The sequence below is a fragment of the Ambystoma mexicanum genome, chromosome 9 (genome assembly GCF_040938575.1).
Source record: "Ambystoma mexicanum isolate Mex_15411 chromosome 9, UKY_AmexF1_1, whole genome shotgun sequence".
Classification (NCBI taxonomy): Eukaryota; Metazoa; Chordata; class Amphibia; order Caudata; family Ambystomatidae; genus Ambystoma; species Ambystoma mexicanum.
This window is the reverse complement of record NC_090931.1, coordinates 98,415,038-98,433,752: the sequence shown is the minus strand read 5'-3', so window position 1 is coordinate 98,433,752 and position 18,715 is coordinate 98,415,038. Positions and strand designations below refer to the sequence as shown.

The window sequence follows — 18,715 nt, the reverse complement described above, 5'->3', positions numbered from 1 at the left end:
AAAAAGAGGGACACAAACATAAGGGTAAATATCCCCCTAAACAACCTTATAGGGCTAGTGAAACCTCTGGGCCCAAACAAGAGGGAGGTCATCAGAAACCTCTATTCCATAAAACATTTGGGAAATGTTTGGTGTGTGGGTCTATTGACCATGTGAAAGGAGATCCCAGATGTAAGGGTAAACCTTTGGGGATCCCCTCTGTCATCTTAGCATTCACATATGATGTGGATATACCAATGCCAGGGGCTAGCTTTCACACTCCAGCAGGAGAACCCTTTAGTGGTCAGGCTAGAGTTTCTTTAGTGTCTTTGGGAACAACAGAACATTGGAGTTTATAATTCCATTCCTGATAACACTAAAGAATATTATAAAGAAAATGTACTTGTAAATGGTCAGGACACCCCTGCCATTAGAGACACATGGCCCAGAATAACTGTGGTAGATGAAACTTTCTTTCAACCTGAGGAAGTTGCTAAGGCTCCCAAAGGCCTTATCAAGTTAGCAGGAGGACCAGTCCAAATGTGTCCCACACCGCCAGCTATATGTCAGTTAAAACCAGTTTGAAGTGCCAGGTAGGGTACTCTTGGGCAATGACTTGAAGGCCCTGGGTGTAGTTTCCAGCACCCCGAAGCCCCCCTTAAGAAGAGAAGGGAGCTGACAAGGAAAGCAAGGGAGGCAACGTTGAGAGACCTTCCAACTGAGACCAAGGGGAAACAGTGTATCCAAAGGAAATCCAGATTGAGTCTTTCACACACATGCTGCGCCACTCATTGTAGAAAGGAAAGATAGGGCCCCAACCCCAAAACGTCCTCAAAGAAGAAAAGTCCTGTAGAAAAAAACAAGGTCACACCTGTGATCCCACCACCAGCTGAGGCTGAGTTGGTGACAGAAGAATCCCCAGAAGACCCATCTTCTGATGAGTCGGAGGTGGAGGAGATTCAACCCTGTCTGAAGGTTCTGGATTCAAGACACCATACTGAGCTGCAGACTTTGCTTGCAGAAGTTGGACTCTCAAGGGCAGACTTCAGTAGGGGACAGAGGACTCATCTCTAGAAGGCCTATGGCAGCAAGCAGCTTCCCAGAGTGAATGCAAAGACCCTGGGGAGCGTAGGCTATACTTGAAGGGTGGACTACTCTACAGTGAGCCTATGGAATCTATTCTAGGGACCTCAGGAGACTGGTGGCACCCCAAGAATTGAGAGCCAAATTCCCACAGTTAGCACATGCAGTCCCCCCTATCAGGTCACTTAAGTTTTCAGAGGATATCATTGTTCATTTACTGGCCCTTGATGGGAATTGCCACACTTGCCAGTTATCTCGTGAAAGTGGATCCAAGAATGTGGCACCTTTGGTGCCTCTCCCACTAATGGGAGTGCCTATAGAGAGGGTGGGGATTGACATTGTTGGTCCGCTAGACCCTCCAACTTCTTCAGGTAACAGATCTATATTGGTTGTAGTGGACAATGCCCCTAGATGACCTGAAGCTGTTCCAATGATAACTGTTACTGCTCAGGCAGTGGCTAAGGCCCTACCTGGTATTTGCACCAGAGTATGATTTCCTAAGGAGGTTGTACCTGAAAAGGGCTCACATTTTATGTCCCACTAAATGCAGCCCATGTGGAAAACCTGTAGGGTCACCTACAAGTTTTCAACTGCCTACCACCCACAGACTAATGGGTTAATAGAGAGGTTTAATAGAACCACGAAGAGCATGATTGTAGCTTTGGAAGACACTTGGAAGTGGGACCTTCTTCTGCCATGTCTTCTTTTTGCCTATAGAGAAGTTCCTGAAGCGGAAGTGGGCTTTAGTCCCTTTGAGTTCATTTATGGTCATCCAGTCAGAGGCCCTTTGGCCCTCATTAAGGAGGGTCCGCAGAGTGCTTGTACCCTCAAGCCAGTAAAGATTACTATGTGCTAGGCCTCAGACAGAGGATGGCACAAATGATGACTAAGGCATCTGAGAATTTGAAAGCTGGTCAAGCATTGGCATGACCTGAAGGCTAACATGGCAGAGTTTACTCCAGACCAACAAGTTCTCATGATGATTCTAGTAAGACAGAGGGTTTTACAGGACAAATGGACAGGACCCTTCAAGGTTGTGGGAAAACTTGGAGAGGTCAACTACCCACCCATATCTTTTGCTGTGTTAAACAAGGGTGCCCATTGGCAGCTATAATTTTCAATGCGTTTATCTGACATTGGAGAAATCTTTGAAAAAATACAAGGATTCGGTCCAAAAATAGATGACTCTGCCTTGAACTGGATTCTCTATGCGGACGATCTAGTGTTGATGGATCTTACGCCTATTGGACTACAACGGAAACTTTACGCTTTGGAGCAATATGTTGGGGACAATGGTTTGTATATAAACTCAAGCAAATCGGTTGTTCTAACATTACAAGACCTTACTTAAACTGCATCCACTGCAAAAGTCATCTGGAATACCTTGTCAATTTTCCGCAAAATAATCTTGCCCGACGGTGCCCTGAAGTTGAAAATTCTCCATGATCTTGCCAATAAACAATCGCACTCAGTCTTGTCGGCATGGATAAATCAATGTCATCAAATTCTAAAAGATATAAATAGTGACAAAGACACACTGGTTAAAAATCCTGATGCCGTAAAGAAAAAATTGTGGGAACACGATTGGATAAGTACTGGCATAAATAGAGCAAAATACTCGCTCATGAAAAATGTTCCTGCGGAAGGGAAATCCTACAATTCCAATTTGAAAGATGTCCAGATAAGCAAAAAAGAATTCTGCTCATGAAATTTAGGTTAAACCAATTTAAAACCAAAGAAGTGGTTATGCAATGGCCCAAATATGAGAAGCTGGATCCAAAATGTAGGTTCTGTAATCATCATGAAGAGAATATTAAGCATCTAATTCTCACCTGCAAAGCCTTTACAACTAAAAGAAAGACACTGTTTGGAGCAATTGTCGCAAATAGACATCTAGCAATGGAAGAATGGTGGGAGGAATGCTTTAAGGAAGCTAATAAAAAACTAACGTATGCTCTAACATTCCTCGTTAAAACCATTGAAGAACTAAGTCTGCTCTCTAGCGATATTGTTTGAATTTGAGACTTGTTTCTCAATGTATGTTCTATTTGCTTATACAGTGTTCCTTTGAATTTTTATTGCATTTTCTCTTCATGGTCTTGTTTTTAATATTGTTTTCTTATCAGCTGCATTTTTTCTGTTCTTATTTTTTTTAAAGGTTTGTATAAACCAAAAAAAAAGTCTATTTGATAGACTTGGGGAACCCCAAGGAGGCCCCTAGGGTCTTTCATACCAATCGTCTGAAGGCTTATGTTTCCAGACCAGAGATAGGAGCTTTGTTCTTGGCCCAGATCTCCTAAGGGGACACCCTTCAGATGGATCAGTAGAAGAGGTAAAACTATCTACTAATCTGACAAATCAGCAACAAGTGGAGTGCAGAGCTCTGTTAACTCCGTTTTCCCCTCTGTTCCTCACTTACACCAGGCTTGACCCCTTGGGGGCAAAATGACATTGATGAGTGTACCGGTTGAAAGCAGAGGCTACAGAATGTCAGATAATGTGAGGAATCACATAAAGGAGGTCAGCAAGATGCTTGACCATAGAGTAATTGAACATTCCACGAGTCCATGGGCTGCCCAGTTGTGTTAGTGTGAAATGTGGGAACTAAAGAATATCGATTCTGTGTGGACTATAGGGCATAAAATGCAGTTACCAAGACAGATGCCCATCCCTTGCCAAGGACAGATGAACTGGTGAATAAACTAGGCTCAGCAAATTTCATAAGCACTTTTGACCTAACAAGTGGTTATTGGCAGATTGCCATGGCGGACCATGCCAAGGAAAAGACTGCATTCTCCACCCCAAAAGGCTTGTACCAATTTAAGGTCATGCCTTTTGGCTTAAAGAATGCACCTGCCACATCCCAGGGGATGGCAAATCATGTTCTGAATGGGTTAGAGATCTCATACATGGCATACTTGGGATGACATTGCAGTGTTCAGCCCTACCTGGGAAGGACATCTCAACCACCTAGGGTATGTTTTGCAGGCTCTTCTACAGGCCAATCTGACCATCAAAGGAAGTAAATGCCACTTGGTCAGAGTAAAGTGGTCTACCTTGGTCATGAGGTAGGAGAAGGGGAGATTAAGCCCTTACCCAGCAAAGTACAGGTTGTACAAGACTGGGCCACTCCACTCCACAAACTCAAGAGCCTTCTTAGGACTTACTGGTTACTACAGGAACTTCATTGAGAACTATGGGACCATAGCTTCTCCTCTCAATACTGTATCCTCTCCCAAGTACCCTAAAAAGGTCAAGTGGAATGAGAACTGTGAAAAAGCCTTTCAAGGGCTGAAAGATGCCCTTTGTAACGCTCCAGTTCTGAGCTCTACAGATTTTACTCCAGCCTTCTTAGTCCAGACTGATGCTTCCAACACAGGGTGCACTCTTGAGTCAATTTGAAATTAAAGGAAGGGAGCCTCCCTCCCATCTGCTTTATTAGTAGGGAATTAAAAGATCTTCTCATATGGGTGCGAGTGCCAGACTTGCAAAGTTTGCATTGGCTCTGACTTTGTATTTCCAATGAGTGCATGTCCCAGAGTTGCACTCGGTTTAGACGGTCCCAGCCTCCTCCCCCACCCCCGGATCTCCTGTACCACTGGAAGGTACTGACATTTCCCAAGTGTCGACAGCTTCTCTGGAGGCTCTGGTCATGTTCAGGGCTTTGTTGCAGGTGGCAGCGGCTTCCGGGACGTGCATACAATCACTTGGTGCTTTGCCTGAACTCTGGAGGCTCGGAGGATCCAGATGGCAATGGTGCGAGCTGTCCTATCTACTGGGACCTTGCTTGCGTTCCCCTCTCCCTCAGCTTCCTTCCATCTAACTCTCGTCCTGCCTGTTTCCTCCTTGGAGGATCGTCTGACATCTCAGCTGTCTGAGATTTAAACTTCTGCATTGGGAAAAGGAGTTGCTTTGGGCCAATCACACTAATTGGAAAACTAGAATGATCATTCTGTTTTTTTATAATGATCCTTGGACTCCTAATCATCAGTCTTCGTCTCAGACCTTGAGATGCTAGAATGCTCATTCTGTTTCCCAATATATGTCAGAGATCAGATCTAAGAGACTTTACACTTTCTAGGTTTGGAACTTTATCAGGTATATTAGATTGAATAACTGGACTATAACAAATATTGGCTTTGCAAAACGAGGGGTGAAGGGAGGATTGTACATTTTAGAGGCGTGGGGGGGTACTACTGCAGGGGCATACCGCTTTCTCTGAAGATAGTCATCCCTAATCCCATAAGGGGGATTCCCCCCCCACCCCATGTGATCTCCCTTGGTGCACCACCCTCAGAGAGACTATTGTACTGTGACTGCACCGCCCTGGCTCCATGGTAAAGGTCTCCCCCTAAGGCAGAAAGGACGACACCTCTGATTTGTCACAGTAGGCTCATTTTTATAATTCTATTTATTCTTGCATGTGGGTTATAGTTGATCCCACTAAATCAGTGCTCCAAGCAAAATGTCTTTCACTACTCGGGTGATTTACTTCCACTGATTTAATTTCCAATTGTAAATTTGTTTGCACGATATCCCCGTCGACAATAAAAACTCTGAATCCCAGCAGGCAACATGCTCTTGGGCGACAAGTCTCTGCGTTAGTTGACAGTTGCCCTGATAACATGGGGCTGGGTGCAAACGTAGTGCATTGAAATACTATTTTAAAGTGGAACAGCAAAGTCCCCCAGGCCTTTTAGTCTCTGAATTGAAATTCAGCAAATTCTGGATTAATGTTAAAGGTGTCCTCTACTTTCACTGTTTGTAGCAATTAATTCACTTTTTTTTGTTCAACTTTATTTCAGAAATACCTTCCATAAAAGCTACAAAACGAATGTGATCCATAATAATAATTATTGGTTATTTATAACGCGCTTAATACCCAGAGTTTTCTAAGCATGGACCCGGGGATCAAACCTGTGTTGCTCCGCATCGTGTTGCTTACAAGGTGAGCACATTGCCCCCAAGCTATCCTCCCGGACACACAATAAAATAACCATAATATTACGAGCAATAAAAATCCCACAGGTGCTAAAATTAATACTTATTAACAGGACATGACAAATTATTGCACAAGTTTCATAAAATCATCCCTTTTGTCCCAGGCGCATATTACATATGTTGAAACAGCAAATATTACATCAATTTTCACCCGTTTACACAACTGCTGAGCAAGAGCCATTAACCTCACCCCCCAATTATTAATGCAGGGTTTTAAATGTCTTTTCCTAATGTCATTTAAGGGGCAATTAAAGAGAAAATGTTGCAAAGTCTCTAAACTCCATACATTAAGGGCACATGGGGGAGGAATCTGGATATCACCTAGCTTTAACAGGGGGCCAATTACTAAATCTCCTTTTTACATTCAAGTACCATTTTCCGGGATTATTTATCAAAATCAGATAGTCCTAAAATTTTTGGGAATCTTATCCCATGGCTAAAGTTAAGCACCTTTCAGCATAATCACCAAACACACTGGGTATAGATATCCACAACAGTGGTTTTGCACATTCCATCAATGTTCTACGGATGAGGCCAAATATGCTCCATGACAAGTCTAGTTGCAAGGGACTTGATGTCTAAACCACGCAACCAAGCACACATTGTTATAGGACAGTAAGTCTTTTAATGCGTCCCAAAACTTTGTACACCAGAGCACATACGAATCTACAACAATAAAGGTTTAAGGGCAATAGAATCTCAAATGCAAAGTAGACCCAGTTCCACGTGGAAAGGGATATTTGGAGAGCTACCCGGGAAGTGCAATAGACGCTTTAGAAAATTGTTTACAGTAATTACAAGAGCACTGGGTTTGCAGCAGCCCCAGATCTCTGCACCATACAAGGCCCCTGACAATACCTGTGCTTTATAAATAGTAATGTAACTGATACTTTCTAGAAGGGTATTCAGCTACTCACGGACAAGTAATAACCCAGTCAACTATTTTAGAAGTACACTAAAGCAATTCAGGGAAAGCATATCCCAATTACAGTTTCAGAAGAGCAACAGCTATCCAAGGTCAGTATAACCTATTGTTCTCCAGCATGGGGTCTGACATGGATTCACATGCTCATGAATATTCCCCGTCGTCAGGCTGGGAATCCTCGGTAAAGAAAAAATCAGTATCAGTTTCGTTTCTGATCTGTCTTTCGTAGTAGTAACCAATCACTGATTTCTGCGTCATACTGACCACAGCCAATGACTGCCCTCTACCTAAGCCCCGCCTCTGGCAGCCATCTTCAGATTTTTACCGCACGTTCAAGTGTTGGGATCCTCGTGCTATTGCTCTCGAGCGTTAGTGCTTTTTTTCGCGTTTTTTCTCAGAAAAATTTCTCTTTTTCGGACAAAAGAGCCTCAAGCTCCACCGTTTCTTCATCCGATCAACGGGGACCCGTGTCGGATTCGTCTACGCCCCTCAAGGGTGAAGATTTCCTCGAGCCACGCTTTTGGAGGACTCCAGAAGTTTCTCAGGCCCATCTCGGACATGGCCCAGGAGAAAGGAAGCTCGACGCCCGGAAAGCTGTTCAGGGTCTGCCCTGGATGCCAGCTTCAGAATGTCTTTAAGGAGGACGAACACTCCCTTTGCCTTTACTGCCTACATGAGGACAAGACGCACGTGGAGAAGGACTGTGTGTTTTGCGGCAATATGTCAGAGCGGACCATGAAGGACCGCCATCAACGTCTCGCCAACTGGCTGGAAGGAAAGAGCCCGTCGGGCGAGAAGAAGAAGTCCGAGCGGTCTTCTAAGACCTTTGAGGGCGCCCCGGCGACAGGGGTCCAACAGAAGGCCAAGCACCGCGAGTCCGCTGGCACCGGGAGCACCGAACGGTCGGGCTCTACGGGCGCCAGGCAGGGCGCCTCCTCCCCGGCGCCATCAACCACGAGCCAACGCTCTGGCTCGGGTAAGAGGAAGGCCGAGCACCCGGCGAAACTCCTGGAGAGACCCCGGTCATGCCCTAAGGCCTCATCAGAGGGGGAGCGAGGTGGTGACCCTCCCCCCCAAGAAGAAGGCGGTGAGCGCACCTAAGGTGGTGAAAGCCTTGATCCATCCGGCCAAGGCCTCTATCGAGACAGTCGCTACGGCCCTGGCTCAGCCTGTGGAGGCTACACCAGTGGTGGCGACCCCGGGGCCCAGAATCTCCCTGCCACCGCGGAAGGAGTCCTCTTTCATGCCCATCGACAGGACCCCCGTGAAACCTCCGACAGAGAAGAAAAAGGGAGGGCAGGAGGTCGTCGTGGACTCGGCCTCAACCTCTGAGGAGGAGCTGATCGAAGTCTTAGGCCACGGCTCTGGCGTGGAATAAGGCCATCCTGTCGGGAGGGACCCCGACGTGGAAGACGACGAGGGCGTCGAGGGTGCCAACGGGGCTCCTGATCGCCCGTCGGATCTCCCTCAACCAGTGCCGCAAGACAACTCGGCGGCCATTTTGTTGGCTATACAGTCCTTATGCTCGGAGATAAGGACGAGACTGCCATTACCACCAACGGAGGAACCGCTCCCGACAGGGGACCCGGAGCCATGCCCTTCTGGGAGCCCTCCCCCTAAGGGAAGAAGGATTCATCCTCCACCTCCTTTTCAGCCATCGCGCCCTGTTCAGCCCTCCTCCCCGTCCACGACACGTGGGGATGATACGGGGACTGACACGGCCGTGACGGGTACAGACGACGAGGTTTACGACGAGGATCTCCCGTCGTCACCTCCCACCCGACGAGATTGGATCGTTTCACTCCATGATCGCCAGGGCATCCGAGCTTTTCCAGCTCTGCCCGGCAGAGAAGAAGAAGGAAGGTTTCCTTTATCAACGGCGCAAGACCAAGAGGGAGACGGTCCTCGCTGTACCTCTACTAGACGATATTTGGGATGAGGGCCTCGCCCTCCTCAAGAACCCATCCACGACACCGGCTAGAAGGGATCGGTACGAGAAGAAGTACCGGGTCCCGGACGCGGCCCCCTTGTGCCTTCGGGCACAGCTGACCCCGGACTCGGTCGTCTCTGCAGCGGCCAGGAAGAAAGCGGGGGGGGGGGGCGCGGCCTCTACATCAACCTCCCCGCCGGACGGCGAGGGAAAGAAATTAGACACGATGGGACGCAGAGTCATCTCGTCGGCAGCGACGACGATTAAGGCGGCCAACGCCTTGGCTATTGTAGCCCGCTACGACAGGGAGTTGTGGTACAAACTGGCCCCCTGCTGGACGTCCTACCAGACAACAAGAGGGCGGAAGCCCTAGAGATCTTGCAGGAAGGAGAGGTGGCGTCGGACCACGCCATTACGATTGCGATGGACATCGCTGACACTGGATTTCGCCAAGTGGGCAACGGCGTGTGCCTTAGGCGGCGTGGATGGCTCAAGGCTACTGACTTCCGTCAGGACGTGCAGACCAGAGTCTTGGGCATGCCGTTCGACGGAAACAACCTGTTTGGGAAAACAGTGGACGATTCCCTTCAAGCCATCAAGGCGGACACAGAGACGGCCCGGGCTCTTGGGGTTCTCCAGCAACGGTGGCCGCCCTTTCGGAGCGGCGGAGGCAAACAGGGTGCCTCCAAAGGTTCCAGCGGCGGACTTTCCACCTACCGTCAAGCGGCCCGTTCGTCGTCACAGGAAGCTTACAGGGGACGAGGCAAGTCAGGCAGACCCCGCCGTCGTCGCCAAGGAGGACAAGGCGGCAAAGCCTCGTCAAAGCAGGACTGAACCTGCCGTCGGGTCGGGCCCCCACCGAAGCACCCCGGTGGGAGGCCGGCTGGCGAGCTTCGTCAGCGTGTGGGAGTCCATCTCCACCGACCGTTGGGTGCTGGACGCCCTAGCTCAGGGTCACGCGCTCGAGTTTCTAAAGAGGTGCCCGCGTGTCCCCCCTGTGGCCAGGAAAGAACATCACGTCCCTCAACATCTCTTGGAGGTAAAGGCGATGCTCAAGAAGGGCGCCATCAAGCTCGTCCCAAAGAGGCTTCGGGGCTCCCGAGTTTACTCAAGATACTTCCTCGTGAAGAAGAAGACGGGAGGTTGGCGTCCCATCCTGGACCTACGACGACTGAACAAATTCATCAAGGCACAGAAGTTCCGGATGGTCACCCTCCAACACGTCCTGGGTCAACTGGAGGAGGGCGATTTCCTGTCGTCGTTGGATTTGGAGGATGCCTACTTCCATATTCCCATCCTAAAGGGACACCGAAAGTTTCTCAGGTTCGTGGTCCAAGGGCGTCACTACCAGTTCAGAGCCCTTCCCTTCGGATTGAGGTCAGCACCCAGGGTGTTCACCAAGTGCCTCGCACCGGTGGCGGCGCAGCTGCGCCGAGAGGGGATCCACGTCTACCCCTACCTAGACGACTGGCTCATCCGAGCAAAGACGAAGGAGCTCGCCGTGGAGCACACGGCAAGGACCGTCCGACTACTCACGGACCTGGGATTCTCCATAAACTACGCCAAGTCCCACCTAGTGCCCGCGCAAGACGCACTGTTTCTGGGAGCGAAGCTCGACACAGTGTCGCTTCTGGCCTCTCCGTCGGACGAAAGGACGAGGGCCATCTTGGGCAAGGTGCAGCGGATGCTGGTTGCGGACGCGGCCAGGGTAAGGTCCATCAAGTCCCTCCTCGGAATGATGTCTTCTTGCATTTATCTCATCCGCCTGTGCAGGCTCCGGATGCGCCCGTTGCAGGAGTTCCTGGACGCGCGCTGGATCTAGACGATGGGCAGCTTCGAGGAGAGGATCACACTCGACGAGAGTTTCCGACGAGCGATCCGGTGGTGAGGCACCCGCGCGCATCTGACGACGGGCATGGACTTCCAGACCCCCGGCCACCAGGAGACAGTGACCACGGATGCCTCCCTGGAAGGGTGGGCAGCGCACACCGTAAATCTGCACGCGAGAGGCCTTTGGCTTCCGACGGAGAAGTCCCTCCATATCAACGTCCTGGAGCTCCGTGCAGTGTTTTGGGCCCTCAGGTCCTTTCTTCCGTCCCTCAAGGGCAAGGTGGCGAGGATCTTCACCGACAACACCACCACCATGTTCTACATCAGGAAGCAGGGCGGTACCAGATCCCCAGCCCTGTCCAAGGAGGCGCAGGATCTGTGGCATTGGGCCGTCGCCCAAGGGATGTTTCTGGTGCCGTTTCATCTGGCAGGGATAAAAAACACCATCGCCGACTCTCGCTCAGCAGACGAACTCCAAGTGCCGGAGGTTCGCCAGCAGGTTTCCCTAGCCGAGGAGCATGGGCGATGCTTTCTCGTTCCCCTGGGAGGGCCTGTTTCTATACGCGTTCCCTCCATTGCCGTTGCTGATCCGGCTCATCAACCAGCTCAAGAGGTCACGGTGCAGGATGATCCTCGTCGCACCTGCGTGGCCGAGGCAGATATGGTTCCCGGACCTTCTGGACTTGTCAGCGTCCCCGTCAATCAAGCTGCCAGTGGACGTGGATCTTCTCTCCAGGGAAGGAGGCGCCATCCTCCATCACGACCCGAAGTCGCTGAACTTGCAGGCCTGGCTCCTGCAGCGTTAGAGTTTGGAGGCTACGACATACCGGCCGACTGCAGAGAGGTTCTTGCAAAGGCCAGGGCGTCCTCAACTCTTAAATGCTATGGACACAAATGGAAGAGGTTCTCTGTCTGGTGCCACGCACAGAAGATTAACCCTACACGGATTACGGCTCCCCAGGTACTGCCGTACCTTCTGACGCTGGCCAAGGCTGGACTGGCGCACGCGTCCATCAAGATTCATCTTGCTGCGATCTCCCGATACACCAGAACCACGGGGCGGACGTCTTTGTGGTCTCATCGTCTGGTGAAAGAATTCATGAAGGGACTGTTCAGATCGTTCCCACCGGTGAAGGCTTCGGCCCCGGCGTGGGAGCTCAACGTGGTGCTGACCAAGCTCATGGGACCTCCGTTCGAGCCTCTGCACTCTGCTCCGCTGAAGTTCTTGTCGTGGAAAACAGCGTTTCTTGTGGCCATCACCTCCGCACGAAGAGTGGGAGAGATCCAGGCCCTTTCCTGCAAGCCCCCGTACTTGACTTTTCACAACACGAGGGTAGTGCTCAGGACGCACCCCTCCTTCATGCCCAAGGTGCCGTCGGACTTCCACCTCAACGAACCCTTGGTGTTGCCTGTTTTCTTCCCGTCGCCTTCGTCGCCGGCCGAAAGGACTTTGCACTCGCTGGATGTGGCTAGAGCGCTGAAGTTCTACGTGGACCGCACGAAGTGTTTTCGGAAGACGTCACAACTTTTTGTGAACTTTGGACCTGTTAATCAGGGGAAGGCTCTCTCGAAGGCCTCCATTTCCAGATGGCTCTCCGGCTGTATCATGTACTGTCATCGGTTGGCAAACCGACCGCTGCCTGGCCGTCCGAGAGCCCATTCCACCAGAGCGATCGCAGCTACCACGGCGTTCCTGTCTGGTGTGCCCTTGCTGGACATCTGCAGGGCTGCTACGTGGAGGTCGACGCACACCTTCACGAAATTCTACTGCATCGATCGGGAGTCCAGGGTCGGCCAAGCAGTGCTGCGCAACCTGTTCGCCTAAGGTGAGCCTGGTGAGGAGGTAAGAATTGCTTAATGTTGAGTTTGATGTAATGCTTAATGTTGAGCCTTTGCCACCTCCCGTGGTTGTGCATGTGTGTACTGCTATGTATTCTTTATTCATGAGCATGTGAATCCATGCCAGACCCCATGCTGGAGAAGGAACAAGTTACTTACCTGTAACTGTTGTTCTCCAGCATGGGTCTGGCATGGATTCACATGCGAACCCTCCCGCCTACCCCTCTGCGGCTCTTCACTTGGTCATACTGCCACTTCACGTGCTACCAAATCTGAAGATGGCTGCCAGAGGCGGGGCTTAGGTAGAGGGCAGTCATTGGCTGTGGTCAGTATGACGCAGAGATCAGTGATTGGTTACTATTACGAAAGACAGATTAGAAACGAAACTGATACTGATTTTTTCTTTACCGAGGATTCCCAGCCTGGCGACGGGGAATATTCATGAGCATGTGAATCCATGTCAGACCCCATGCTGGAGAACAACAGTTATAGGTAAGTAACTTGTTCCGTATATCACTTTTACACAATTTATAATACTGGAATAAACAGTTGACTCCATGATACTGTTCAGAAGTGTGGAATACAATTCTTAGGTAAGAACTCTTAGACTTAAGAAGGCAACCAGCAGTTCAGGGTAAGTAAGGACCCTTCTACTTTTCAGGGGTACAGCAAGCAACTGAAAGACAAGTATTAACTCAAGACTATTTTAGGAATGCACTGTAGCAGATCAAGGGAAGCAAAACCAAATGGTACACTTTAAGAACACGGTTATTGAAGGTGGGTAAATCCTATTGGCAAGCAGTTAACACTCATTCAGTTAAGAATAATAAAACAGTACCAACACAATTACTTTTAAGAAGTGTGGAACACAGTTCAAAGTAAGTAAGCCAACTTGTATACTTTTTTTAAAGGAGCGCGACCAGCAACTTAAAGTTAAGTATCAACTTCAGGACAGCTACAGTTACCACACTAACTTCTTTAGCACCCAAGTACTTTTCACACTTGTTATAATTTCAAGACAGAAGCTTTATCTTTTAAAGTCCTTCCCTACTCTAGATCATGTGTTTTCGCAGGAGTCCTGAAGAGGTACCCTAGTGGTCTAGGAGCCAGCTGTAGGCAGGTCAGGATAGGGTTGAGTTGCAGGAAAGTCAGAGTTCCAGAGGATCTCTCTTCACACAAGGAGTATTCACTTCAGAGTTAGTTGCAAGTGTTCAGGGACATCACAGTAGACTCCCTATAAGCGTTCCAGCATTAGGCCTGGACGAACGGAATGGGCATACTCACAAACGCACGAATTAGCCACACAGGATCAACACAAGACTTGAGGCAAGTATTACCCAAGCCAACACAGTAACACAGCTAATAAGTAGAGCTTGGAGATGGCAGTCTTCCTGAAGCAGCAGCACATGACCTGGTCCCTGGATTCTTGGTCTGGAGACTGAAGAAATGGACACAGAAGGGAAACTGGCAACAGCAGTCAACAGGAGAGGCTTCCAACAAAGGAGTCTTCAAGGCTTCTAACGGATCTGCGGATTTGGCACCCTTTTACAGGTACCTGATGATGAAGAATGAATATCGCTGGTCGAATTCTCTTCACTAATCTAGTCCTGCACTTTGGTGAGGGGACTTCAAGGATTCTAAACATGTCTCTGGAGGTCCAGCTGGAGCCCACCAAGGTTTCAGCAGGAATCGGACTTCGGAAGACCATGCACCACACACTGGCTCAAGCTCCTTGGGTATTGGTGGGTTGCAGCCCAGCAAGGTCGCAGCTCGTCAAGGGATGGCTCAAAATGCAGATCTTCTTGAGATTAGTGGGTCTCAGCAGACTCTTGGTAGGAGTCATCATTTTCAGGACACCCAGGACGATTGGAAAGAAGGGCTCAAACAGGCATCAGTTACAAAGCAGGCTCTCCTTTCGCTGGATTTTTTTTTACAGCCGCCTTGTCTTCCTCTTTGGATTTGGTTCTAGTGGCCAACTTGTCAGCAGATTCCAGGATCAGACTTTTATACAGCAACCACAGTATAACTGCTGTAAACTCTCCCTGCAGCTTACAGAAAGGGGTGGTCTAGCTGTCTGATTAGGATAGCCAGCCCCTCAGTGGGAACTGGTTCCTTTCAGGCAAGCTGAAGGACAAAGGGTTATTGAGTTTCGTACTCCTACCTCGCTTCCTGCCTTCACAGACACTCTTGAGCATTGGCAGCAAATGCAAAGGATTCTTGCCGGAGACAACACTTCAAACAGATCTTTCCCACCTAGGGCGGCAGAAGAAGACCTAAGAAACAACAAGCAAATGAGAAATGGTGAAAAAAGGAGCCCACCAATCTAGCAGAATGGTGACCCTCCAGTGCATTAGCGCAGCTGATTTGACAGCCTGCACGCAATAATGACTAAAAGTCATTAAAGTAGTTTCACTGCCACCAGACATGCAAGTTAACTTGCAATTGTAAAATATTTTACCAGGTGAGAAAGGGTATACAGTGCATCACCCCAGTACTCCACATAAGGTGGGATGTGCTGCTGGCTCACTATATAAAATGTAAAGGGATGGGAATCACACTTTACTTCTTGGGAACAGTAATTCACCCAAAGGATGAAAGAAATTACAAAGGGAAGCCCAAATGGGCACCCCATGCTAAACCCAAAAGTTAAAGGGAACTATAAATCCATAAACACACTATGGAGAGACATAAAAAGGTCAACCATAAAAAGAGAAACCGTCTAGGTTAGAGGGGAAAACGATTCCCACTCGCCTAGGGACAAGGGACAAATAATCACCAAGTCCAGCAAAAAAGTTCTAGGGTTGACACAGGTCAGGCAGATTATTCACATTTATGAAAATCTTACCCAACACTGTGCTTTACCACCTTCCTTACACCAAATATTTTTGTAATCTTGCCACCGAGTCACCACCTAACTCTGGCCGAATCCACATACAGCCCAATAACTGCTTTAAGCAAATCCATCGGGACTCCTTTAGCAATTCATTAGCAACAAAATGCCTCGATCCTAGATTGAGAAAAAGGTCACCAAAAAACAGCCAATAAATATCATGGTTCTTTTGGGGGAATTACATTTTTTTAACTGCTTACCGGGACATTGATCTTAAACATTTAAGGCAGAAAAATCGAAATCTACACAGTTACATTTGTCACTGTGGATGATTCAAGAGAGCAGCACTGGCCAATCAAAGTCACAGACTTGCAGTGCTGAGCCTATGCCATGCCTTCTCCCAATGGAAATTGAGTTCTCACATGGTGTGTTGCACCATCAAAATGAAGAGTGTGCTGTGTGATGCTGATGTTTTGGGCGTTTGATAATTGAAATTGGCCTGTTCTTCAGACTGTATAACATAAGTGCTAGATGTTTAAAGCATACGACTGTTTGTCCAATTTCTAAAATTGTGTAGGGCAATTGAAACTGACAAACACTTACTTTTTTGTAAGGGGGGAGTTTTAAGATGGAAGGCTGATCTGTGCTAATTAAGTTGGTAGACCTGTCATACAGTAGTGTTATTTTGGTTTGCTGTGCTCCATTTGTGTATTGCCATGATCCTTGGTGATCACCAATTGGTTGTTTTTCTGATTTGTTTCCACAGAACAACTAAGGGCTCAGAGTAGAGCTTTGCCTAAGAAGGCTGATGGCAGAATCCGCTCCTGTCATTTCATAGCAGAAAGTGGGATGCAGTAAAGGCATCATTCTGGGGGTCAGGCAAAGGTGGACCACATAAGATTTTCATGGATATAGAACAACAATGTCAACATTATTCTACAGAAGCTGGCCAGCATTCTAGCTAGGAGGCCACAGCACATTGCGGGAGACCCGAAGCAACATGGCGTGATGGGGTATGGCATTACTTTTAGCCTCTCAACAATTTATGGACACTGGGTGACCCCGATTTTACACTATGCGGTTGGGACCCAGATGTATAACGCAACACACACCTCGTGAGGATGTGATGCAGGTTTGTTTTGACAAAGGACAATGGAATGTAAATTCTGTCGCGTTTCAAGAGGGTGGGCCCACACTTCACCAGAAACAGTCTACGTTGGGACCAGTTGGTGGATTTGCGTCAAGTTCTCAATGGAGAGATTCTATGCAAAACAGCGCCAAAATAAATGCAAAACAGAAACCGTATGCTACAAGTCACAATGTTCCAGGTACCTCTTCTCGTGTATGCAGGCATTTTGCAGCAGATGGCTGGAATGAGGGCCACAGGTCTGATATTTGGCTCCACCAGACAATCAGTAAAGTATAATTTAGTTGTCCTAAAAGTGTGCAACTTGGAATCCACCCATCTCACATTCTCCTTCAGCCAGTTTTATACAAGCCCTTTAAAACTTAAACAGGATTTAAACTGAAGCGGCGGTGGTACTGGGCAACCATCGACAATGCAAATGCAATAAACAGTCATCTCAAGTGTTGGAGTGCATCGTCGTCTTACTTTATGCTGTGCCGTTTAGCATCCATGGGAGTCAATGCAATGTCATGTTCAGATTTCGTGCATGCGGAAGTGCCTTGGCTCTTGAGTCCTATGTATTTTTCATTTTTTTTTATTTGCTTGGTTGTTCAGATACTTCCACCAGAAATGCCGTACATAGGGCAACTTTGTAGATGGAGGAGGCAGTCCTTTTTTCTGCGTACCTTTACCAAGTTACATTGATTGTGCATACAAACAACGTTTGGTGGTGTTTGATCATCTGATAATGATTGCAGTAAACTGTCCGGAAAAAAACTGGCCGCATGCGATCAATTATAAGACAATCAAACCGCAAACCAAATGTGCTCGCCCCAAACCCCACCCCTCCTTACCTGTTTGCACGCTGGCAGGTTCCTTTCACCCCTGTAGCATCAGATCTGTTCCTCTAACACAGGTCGGATCCGGTGCTGCAGGGTCCTTTTTTATTTTTTCTCCAGTCCCCCGCCTCCCATGCTGAGGAAGCTGGGGACACCCCCGCAACCACCCAAGGCTAATACATACCGATCATGGGGAGCGGGGGCACACACCCGCTCCACACATTCGGTATGTTTTAGCCTAATTGTTCATTTTCAATTGATCGAATGGTACTGGCCGAATTCGGACAGATGTACCTTTCGATCAATTAAAAACTAACAATTATCCTAATACCCACAGACACACAGACATAAATCGGGTGTACATTTAGGAACTATCCCACTATTACATGAATTCATTTTACATACAAAGTTCAGTTCCTGTCAAGGCAGTGTGTTGCAAGGAGGGCTCCTCCTCCCCCGCCCCCACCACCCCACCTTCTCTGGTCAGCAAGTGGAGCCTGCCGTTCTATTGATGAGATTTTGCTTAAGAGTAGATCGTTCAGCCTAACGTTACATCTCATTTTCAGTTGAGATTAGTGCCATAACTAAAATATCTACTTTAACTCTAAAACCACTGGATTAAGGCTCCATTCTCTAAACTTTACAGAGATGGAGACAGTTAAATGGCAAGGTGATACACGCACAATGCCACAGATAACCCTTGAACATAAACTGCTTAGCACTTCGGTCACCTAGAAACTCCTACCTTCTTAAGCAGTGAGTCCACTGAGTGGATTACCTCCTCAACAATCCAATGGCCATACTTCATATGATTGATCAGACTTACAACATAACAATCGTGCTGCCGTGAGTCCTGATCTCCACATCGGAGCTTCCCAAGGGTAGTTTCTTCGAATACTATGTGACTTGGGTAGTTTCCGATCTTGCTCAACTTGTTGACCATCAGAAGGTGAACCTGCTTCTTGCTGGGATATAAGCTTGATATGTCAATATAATACAGTTTAAAAGAACCCCAAAAATTCACCCCGACTACGGAAAATCTATCTCTACTGTCTGAGGTAGACAGAATATATGTAAACAAAAAGAAGGGATCAGGACTAACAGTTTTGAAACTATACAGTGACTAACTTCCTTCCTACTGTTCAGTCCTGAAAAAATTGATCAAGTGGTCAATACGTAGAATTTCATATTCAACTTTATTGCATAAATTCAACATATTACAAAACTAAAACATTGCTGTAAAAAACAAAGATCACACACAGATTAGTATTCAAAAACCAAAATCTGAGCACAAGATACATCTACACATTACTTACAAAAAACTCTTAGAAGA

At 48.0% G+C, this 18,715-nt stretch overlaps 1 protein-coding gene across 1 annotated transcript in view; it reads left to right on the top strand.

Moving 5' to 3' along the window:
• Positions 1-17,007, top strand: part of TMPRSS5 (transmembrane serine protease 5) — a 212,337-nt gene extending 195,330 nt beyond the window's left edge. Inside the window, exon 13 of the mRNA XM_069614237.1 lies at positions 16,184-17,007. Coding sequence (XP_069470338.1) covers positions 16,184-16,192 — 9 coding nt within the window. The 3' untranslated portion in view covers positions 16,193-17,007. The remainder of the gene's footprint in view (positions 1-16,183) is intronic.
• Positions 17,008-18,715: the final 1,708 nt, after the last annotated feature.